The sequence below is a fragment of the Pelecanus crispus genome, chromosome 2, assembly GCF_030463565.1.
Source record: "Pelecanus crispus isolate bPelCri1 chromosome 2, bPelCri1.pri, whole genome shotgun sequence".
Taxonomy (NCBI): Eukaryota; Metazoa; Chordata; class Aves; order Pelecaniformes; family Pelecanidae; genus Pelecanus; species Pelecanus crispus.
The window spans coordinates 52,062,129-52,071,606 of NC_134644.1; the positions used below are offsets into that span (position 1 = coordinate 52,062,129).

General features: G+C 39.1%; 1 protein-coding gene across 1 annotated transcript in view; it reads right to left on the minus strand.

The window, feature by feature from the left end:
* SUSD5 (sushi domain containing 5) overlaps positions 1-6,142 on the minus strand; it is a 41,554-nt gene extending 35,412 nt beyond the window's left edge. Inside the window, exon 1 of the mRNA XM_009492618.2 lies at positions 6,049-6,142. Within this exon, the coding sequence (XP_009490893.1) occupies positions 6,049-6,142 (94 nt within the window). The remainder of the gene's footprint in view (positions 1-6,048) is intronic.
* Positions 6,143-9,478: the final 3,336 nt, after the last annotated feature.

Here is a 9,478-nt window from a genome sequence, read left to right on the forward strand (position 1 = left end):
TTTTTACCAGTAAGTGACAATTACATTTTTAGAGGAGTTTAGCTAGCCAAGACTGGGGCTGAGACAGCTTTCCTTAACTACTGTTACGTGTTTGCTAGTACTTAAGATAAATTAACTTTTTACTAGAAACTATGAAGATGCTGGTTCAAAACAGACTCCTGACCTTCGAAAATGTATCTGGGATATCCAAATTATGTAGACAAATACGTTTTAGGGTAAGCTAGGAAGGACTTACTGGTTGGGAAAATTATAGTGAACTGCCTTATAGGAAATTCTGGTTAGCCAGAAGTGGATAAAGAAGGTTGACCTGCTTACCAGACTGACCTGGGAATGTTCTCCAAAGCTTTAGAAGCAATATGGCCCTCTGCCCAGTTTTTAACATGTGCCCTCTGTTTTGCCGAATTTCTTAGAAAATATAGTAGCAAGTAGGGTTCACTTATCTGATGCTTGACCAACAGAACAGCTGGATCGCCAGTATCCTGAGCTGTGTCACAATACTGAGGGGCATTTACGGGAAAAAAATATAGGAGACATGCTAGCATGATAATAGGAAAATACAAAAGCACATCAAAAGAGGAAATCCCCTTAAATCAGTAAGACTACAAGACTAAAATCGAATTCTGCACCTTACGGTGGTATGGCTAATATGCTTGAGATATTAATATATTGAACTCTTCTCACTTTTAATCACAGAAGTAGTGTCATGTTCAAGCTTGGGATTGAAGGGTCCTCATTAAATATTTGTAAAACTTTTATCACTGCTAGTTGTAATGAAAAGTTTTTAAAAAAGGTTTGTCTGATGATATCACAGGCAATTTTGGTACTGGGGCTGTGAAAAATTCAAACAGTATCCCCTTTCTCTCTAGCATATTATGACAGTCTGGAATAGTTGAAATCAATTTACTCTGAGATAATATCATGAGATGTACTGTAATTCTGTTTTAAATAAGCAATCTTAAATATGAGATTGTTCTATATTTCCATAAGGCACAGGATGAAGGGTCTTGTTTTTGTGTTTATTTGTGTGAAGAATGTAGTATGTGTTTGGTTGTGGTACCTTTGAACAGCCGCCATGTTTGAGCTCCCTCTCAACTCTCTCCATTTCTGCCCTGTAACATTTGTTTCCCATAATGTGATAATGAGACAGGTGGTGTGGAAATTAGTTCCCAAAACTCTACGTACTTTTGTGAAGCCTTTTTAAACAAAGCCAGTCCCTTTGGTTTCAAGATGAAGCTAAAAATCCCTGCAAAGTAGTCTTTCTCAGGAGGCTTAATGCACATCTTGAGTTTAGCAGGTTCAGAATGAAAAATGCTCTTGTCACAGTAAGGTTCTTCAGGTTCCCCGTTGAAACCGGTGAAAAAGTTTTAATTTCAATGGTAGGACATAAATGGTAAAACATAATTCTTCCAACTGTTAATTAACAGCTGGATTCATAGTTCTAAAGAAAAAATTCACACTTGAAACCAAGAAGAGCCTTTCTTTAATAACTAGCCTATATTATATTGCTAGCCTCTACCATCATCTGATCACTATTATTACAGAATATTGATTCTATTTTGATATATTGATAAAATAATCATTTTTATTATTGTTTGACACTGAAGCTTTGTAAAAAAGCAATAGCTGAATATAGTTTTTACTTAAAAGTACCCAAATATATTCTGATTGAAAACATACCCATAGAAGCACAGATCTTAAGGCTTCTAGGATTGATTTTTATCACCTTGTTTAATTCCTGCATAACTAGACTGTAGATTTCTCCCAGTAATTCCAACATCGAGTCCAAAAATTCATGGTTGAACTAGAGCATGTCTTTTCAAAAGGCATCCAGTCATGATTCAATGACTCCAAGTAATGGAGAATTTACAGCACACTTTATAGTAAACTGTTCTAATGGTTCATTACTCTCACTCCACCTTATTTCCAGTTTCAAATTATGCTAAACTCAGCTTCTAACAACTCACCTTATTATGCTTTCAGGGCTGAAGAGCCATCTATAATCAAATACATGGAAGAGCAAAAAAGGGACTCTTCAAAAATAAAATCAGTCCAAACCCCATTTCTTCACACTTTTAGGAATCTCAGTGGAAATAAGCAGAATTTTCTTGGCTACCAAGAAGACAGAGCTTGGCTAATTTATTCTAATACAGTAACAGATACAACAAGAAGTTCTTCTGAGGCACACAGGCACAGTTCAAAGCCCACTGAAATGAGCTCAAAGTTCTCCATGTCTTCAGCAGGATTTACATCATGCTTGAAGAAGAGACATAAAACTGCATAGCCAAATATACTTTGAAATACAAATGTCTCTCACAAATAATATAAAATGAAAGCACTTTAAAAGGCATGCCCAGTGTGCTGATCTCATGACATGATACTTACTAGTTCAAAGGATAAAACCTAATAGGTTTCAACAAAATAAATGCAGTGAAAGATGTGCAAATGGGGAGTCTAATTTATTTTTACTTAAATGTTAAAAACTTCAAATTGAGGTAAAAAAGAGCAGAGGAAGGGAAGGTCACTTCTATACTTCAAGAGCAATTTAATTTCCATTTCTATGGCTGTATGTAACAATGGCCTTGATTGTAATAGTAAGGGTTGAGAATTCAGTAAAACTGTACAATTACAGACAGAGATTTGGGTAATTACCAGTTCTGCTTAGTGTTCATGAATGTAGAGTGTATTTCTGCGAGAAACTAAAGTGAATGATGTCTTATTTAATTCAAATTGCTTAAAATATTACCTCACCAGAAAAATAGCAAAACTGGGAGGTCACCTTTGAGTTCCTCCTCAGCTAAATTCAGTTTGAGCTTAAATTTTAATTTTACTACACGCTTTAGGATCGAATAGTTGGAATTGTTTATGCATTTATTTTTGCAACATACAAGAATATGTGCTGTTTTGCCAGCGGGAGCCTGAAATACTTAGACACCTGCTACTCAAATGCAAGTGTCTAGAGAGAGCAGAAGAGAAAAAGCATACTTTTTTCCTTTCTTTACAAAAAAGGCGCAAAGCAAGCCAATGGAAAGAGTATAGTAGGGTTTTTTTCCTACCTTTGACATCAGACGTATCTGTTTCTAGGTCAGAAGTACGTATCTCAGATCCTCACCTAATGGTGCCTAGCTTTCTGGATTCGGGATCCTTCCACTTTTCAACCTCTGCAGTCACTATGCATGGTCACTACCAGATGACTGGCTTGACCAACAGATCTTTCATGTAACCCAAATTTAGCCAACAGACCAACTCCACTCTGGAACAATTAGTAAAGTTTTGCAATTAGCACATTTTTTCAGTTCAGGAGTGTCTTAGTAAGGTAGATCAGTCCCCATCATTCTCTCCTGACATGCTCTATCTCAGAGCAAGTACTCTGCAGAAAACTATGGTTCATATGTATGGATATTTTAGCAGCCGTGAAAAGACAAAAGAGGGAGTAAAATAAAGCAGAGGCAACTCCTGTGCAGGACGCATGAAGCCGCATCCTTGTTCCCCTATTCCAGCGCAAAGGCAAAGAAATTTTAAAAAGCCTGCATTTGCACTGGTATAACAGAGAGCTGTCACGATAACCTATATTATTCTCCAGTAACTGCACTAACAGTAGTGGCACGCGATGGTACAGCAGAGCAGGAACAAGCCCTTGAGAAGCCTTCTGTCCATCTGACCCCGACCTCAACAGCTATGAGCAAGCACATTTCAATCATAAAAAAACTGCAAAGCGAAACAAAGCTATCTTTTACTTCACCATTTACCTTGGTCTTTCTGGAGTCTATCTGCATTACAGCTATTTGTGCTGTGGTAAATACTAGTCAAAAGAGATCAATTAAGCTTCGAGGCTTTACACCTTCACCAGACCTCGATGGTCTCCAGTTTTATTGCCTGCTTTCTGTCATTATTTGTGTGCGAGATAATAAAGCGAAAGTCTTCCCTAGGGAAATATATTGTAACCAGTTTCGGAGGGTTGCCTGTAACAGGGGCCAGTCTGAATTTCACAGGGTTTTTACAAGATGAACTCAAAATCCCTTCAGCGGTTTGCAAAACAGTCAGTTACTTCTAGTTAAAAATAATAAATACACAAATACATATGTCACCCAGAACGGTCCTTTGGCACTTAAGTGACATTTGCATGCATCAGAGAGTAGCACAATTGTATTTTCACCTACAGCTTACACAAATGAGAAGGTGGTTTCCTGTCTGGATCAGGCCAGAATCTGTTATAAAAGAAAGTATTAATCCTGCTTCATACTCTCAGATCTTCTTAAACACGTAAGCCTACACGTAGTGGTAAATTTTAAAGTTCTCATAAAGTGTTTTCTTCTGTATCAACATATAATAAGCCAGATGGTTTATAGGACAGCGTTAGAGTTGTTTGCTTGAATATTAGGAGAACACACTGAAGAGCATGTTAATAGAGGACCTGCACATTTTTCACAATAATACTTAGAAGTTAAATAAAAATGGAACCTACAGTATTACAATAATGCTCTACAACTGTAATGTACTTCAGATATTCTACCCTTTCATTCTTATAATTGCTTTACCATGTGTGAAGTAAATTTGACAAACTGTTGAATGACAATTAAAATCTGTCATGAACTTTGCTTTAAAATGATCTCCAACATTTTTTCCCTTTCTCTTTTAGAGGGTGTCTGTTTAGGAACCAAGAAGATGCCATTAACTCTATAGAAATAATACAAATTGGGAAGTCGTCTTGAAAAGATAAGGGAATTCTTCAGATGAAGCACTCTTAGCAAGGGAAATTAATTATTCCTGTCCTTTTCCCTTTTCTTAAGTTCTGTGGAGAACCCTCTTTCAAGGGTATGCATTTTTTTTCCTCATTTCAGAGGCATTTTGCTAGGGAAGGAGTATTTCTTAAAATCAGAATCGCAGTTTTCCCTATTGCAACACAGTGCAGTTGCCTGACACATTTATTTTCCTTTACTCTTAATGAAAAGTAATTTTCTTCAAATTTACAAGACAGGGTTCTGTTATATAAATGGTATTTTACACAAAGTGGTAGAAACATACAGGCAAGATTAATTTTCTCCCTTTCCTTTGCCATACTTTGTCATCAGCTGAAATAAATTTACGTTAAAGAGGAAAAACACTCTGAGAACAAAAAGAAGAGGTTTTTATTGCCCTATAATGTTTAAGATCTGTTCTCTGCAATAATGCAGCAAACATCAATGGTAAAGGATTAGCGTACCGAAAAAAAAAAATCCTGAGATCAGGCATAAATCTATCGCAGCTGTGAAAGTGAAAAAATGTGGCCATTCAGCATTGCTCTCCCAGGAAAAGACACAGTTGTTTCAAAAATAAATTGTGTTTTTGCTAAGGCAAGTTGGTCAACATTACTACAGGCTTAACCATTAAAAGGGCAATAGGCTACTGGGAACTTTCGAGGGATGCAGCTATTCAGGATTATCATCAGCGAGTAAAAAGTCCCATTTCAGAGTAACTGGTAGCTGGTGCTTCAGCCAAATTCATGTCCTGATCAAATCCCTCGTCAGTGAAATGCAGATGAAACTCAGGTGCAGAAAGGTCAGCAGTCGTCTTCAGCGTGTGTGGTACCGAACAGAAAAGGTTATAAGGAAACCTTTGATTTCTTGCCTTCCCTTCCTCGAGTACCTGCCTGTATCGGTTGACATTGGGGGGCATCTGAAGTGGGCAGATAGGGAAGTTCTTTGGAGAAAAGATACTTTTAATTATAAGGACAGCTCTCCTAAAATATAGCTGAGTCTTCTTATTCGTGTTCTGGCTTTGTTTTATTATTCTTATTTCCTCTGGAAAAGTTCACTATCCTGTCGTTTTGTTGTAATAAAATAATCTTAGCCTTCTGGGATCTTATTTCCTTTCTGTGCTTAACCCCAGGATATTTGTAGAGTCTCAAAAACCTCTGAATCAGACGTTTCCTAACCCAAACTGGGGCGTGTATTTAAGTTTCTTATTAAAAAAAAATAAGTGGGTTTTTTTTTTTTTTTGCAATAACACATTTCAACATACAGCTTTCATTCCAGCCATAGCAACCCAGCCCAAACTGAATGGGGGACTCACCATCAGCCTGAACAGAGATGATCTGAAGGATGAAGAAGACAGATCCCACGCCCCGGAGAAAGGTGGGAGACAGTCTCTGAGAGCCTGAAGCCATTGCCCTGCTTGCAAAGCCCTCAGCCGCAGGAGGTTGGCTGCCGAGGCTTTTTCTCTCTCCTCCTCTGCACTTTCACAGTGGGGTCTGCGGTGATGATTTCAAGGAGTGCTTTCCCTCGGCAGGATCCTGCGTCTTGGGTTTGCACTGAAGGCGGGAGGGGTGGAAAAAAAAAAAAGAGGGAGGGAGAGAGGAATCCTTGGCTTGGCTAGTGTGAAGGGGAGGGGAAGGTGCGGGGGGAGATGTCCAGCCAGCTGGGGTTGGGGAGCGGCTTTATCCAGCCCAGTCTGCAGGGCAGTGCATGCAGAGAGCCGGTGTGAAAAGTCACATTACCCTGTCAGTAAATACCCAACGGATCACAGTGGAAGAAATGTAAAAGCCAGGAGGGAGAGAAAAGGGGGGGAAAGGACAAGTGACAAGCAGAAGAAATCCCTGGCTGAGAGAAGAAGGGCAGCTAGATAGCTGGCACTGGTACACGGTGAGTTTGTGGGCTTAGCTGTGCATCTCCGGAGGGATGGGTTCAGGCGTAGGGAGTGTTTTCTCTCTGCAACATGAAATCAGCCAGCGGTACACTGCTGAGGGTCGCAGGTCAGGGCTGCTGCAGCAAGAGTGACGGTCTTCAGGTAAGGGCTGAGGAAAGGTGGCAAATGGTGTGGGACCCTGGCAGCCAAGCCTCCCTGGGATTGGGATTGGGATGGGTTAATCCTGCTATTTCAGATCCTGGGCTTGGGATGGGCATGAAGAACTGAAGGTCGAAACGGGAGTCTGTTAGCTGGTCTCCATCAGCACTCCTGGTCCAGATTAATCGGTTGGTGCTGGTCAGGTTTGAATGCTCTGAAAGCAGCTTGATGAGAGGAGTTTCCAGCTCCCACTAGCACTTACAGCACTGACATCTGTCCCTTATTCTCATTCCTCCTATATTTGTCCCAACACAACTCAAAAGAAACCCCCACAATAAGAGGAAACATACTGGTGGTGATGCCAGGATTTATTTCGCTAAATATATAAACGGAATAGTTTTGTGTTGCTGTTGGAACTGAACAGGGCTCAGAAATGTTGTTTTCATATTCCGATCCTATTTTGCTTTTATTTCAGCTTCTTAAAATTTTTTCCCTTAGAAATTTGAAGCTGGACAAAAAAATGCTGTCTGCTAGAAACTCTGAGCCACCAGGAACAGAAGTAAGGACATGACCCCCCCCCACCCACCAGAGGCCCCGGTGTCCTACATGGCAAGGTGCTGGTAGGCAGTTGCAGGCATCTTCTGATAATGACGAACCTGCCCAATGTTGTTTTCCATCCGACTGAAATGACTCAAGCTCAGGAACTTCTGTATGTGATATTCAAGGAAGCAAGTAACACCATAATACTGGAAGCTTTAAAAATACCTATGTTTGATGAATTTGGGCACATAATGCTCCGATCCTGTTGACTTTTAAAGAACTGTAGCCTTCTTCCCCTTCTTTATACCCATGCATGACATGTGAATGGTCACGCTGAAAGCTTTCAGACAGGTAGCTTTGAATTTTCTGTTTATCCAGAGAACAGAGATGGCAGCAGGTTTCTTTACATTGCCTTGCCAGCATAACTTCTAAGGAACACCTCCAGAATTAGAAGGAAGGGCAGTTTCTTGCTCACTCCATCCTTAACATGGAATGGTTGGCATAATGTAACTACGTAACTACATTTCATTTCAATGGAAACTGTATGCTCTATACAACAGAAATTAACATATAACATGACAGAAAAGAAAATAGAAAATGGTAGTATTCTTCGAATTTGAGTTTCTTTTACTAGTGACATAGCTAATAGCATAAAATGCAGTTTTAACCCTCCAATACACCAATAGTTCTACCCCTGTTTTAAAAATCGGTGGACACAAAAAGATGAGAGAATATGTTGACTCTGCACACTTATAGTGAGATAGCAAAGAGATTCCATGAAACTGAGTAAGTAATTACAGCAAGACACACAGCCATTAATAGAGTCTTGACGTGACCACTGCAATAGCTCCAGGTTTCCTTGGCACTTGTCATAGGGCTGATGACTTTGTTGGCCCTTTGCTGTCCTCATGAGTTTGGCCAAAGCAGCTGGAGGAAAGGACAGTATCTTCCGGATTTCCATCTAAAATTCCAAAGGTCTGTTGGATTAGTTTTGCTGTAATTGGATCATTTCCTTGTGTTGATATATGTAAAGGCATGTTGCCACTCTGGCTCCTGTCTTGGAAAATCTCAGCTTGTATTCTTGAGTAGAACATCTTACTGATTTTAAAGAATTACAAGGGACCACAGGATCTGTTCCTTTCTGAAGGCATGACCAGTCTGTAGAATGACCTGGCTTCTTCTTGTCATCCCATCTCAACTGTAAAGTTAGTCTGTAAGTGTGCAAAGGTAAGGACACTTAGAGTTATTAACTCCTGGAAGGTAAATACCTTACTGCCAAACAGTTGCCCTTCCAATCTAATATTTCTATCAGCAAAAATCCCGGCTCCTAGTCTGTTTTGGAAGATTTACATAAAGCTGAGCAGATTAGGTTTTGTAATGAAATGATGTACACATTGTTTTGCATTGAAATCAACAATAATCCTGACTTTAGATTTTGGGCTTCTTGGAACCAAAACCTCAAAATGAGATCTGGAAGTTAAGATGGTTAGAAACAGATATAACCTTTTACTCAAAATCTCTGGCATTCATAGCACTACAGTAACACATTGGTCAAACTATTCAGTGTATGATGTACAATGTACTATGACACATTACAAAAGATTAATTGTACATGCAGCTTTACATAACTCATAGATCATGCCTTCCTTGGGAGTAGTGAATGTGCCAAGGGTGATATTTTATAAAACAGTGCTTCACTATATGCAAACTTTTACATAGGGAGTAAGACATGTGAAGGCACGGGGCCATAAAGTACGTACATACACATATGAATGTACACACACAAAACACTCATGCGCTGTGAAGCATACAATAATGGTTTGGGCATCTAGTACCTGAAGAGCATCTATATGCATTTACATCTGGAATATGTCATTCAAGTTAGAGTGGATTTTTAATACTAAATAAAACACCTAAAAGAAATACAAGTGAACAAAGACACATTTGAAGACAGGAACATGTGTATTTACAATAGAGATTATTGTATTTGGTCCTTTCATATCTGCTACTAGGAGTATTTACTTTCTACCATTAAAAAATTATATACTATAAACATTATAGATGTAAAGGCTCCAATTCTGTAAATTCTAACACATGATCTTAAGCCTTTGCAAGATAAGGACCTAGGATCCTAAGGCCTTGAGCAAATAGACACTCTCAGAAACATTTGCTATCTCAA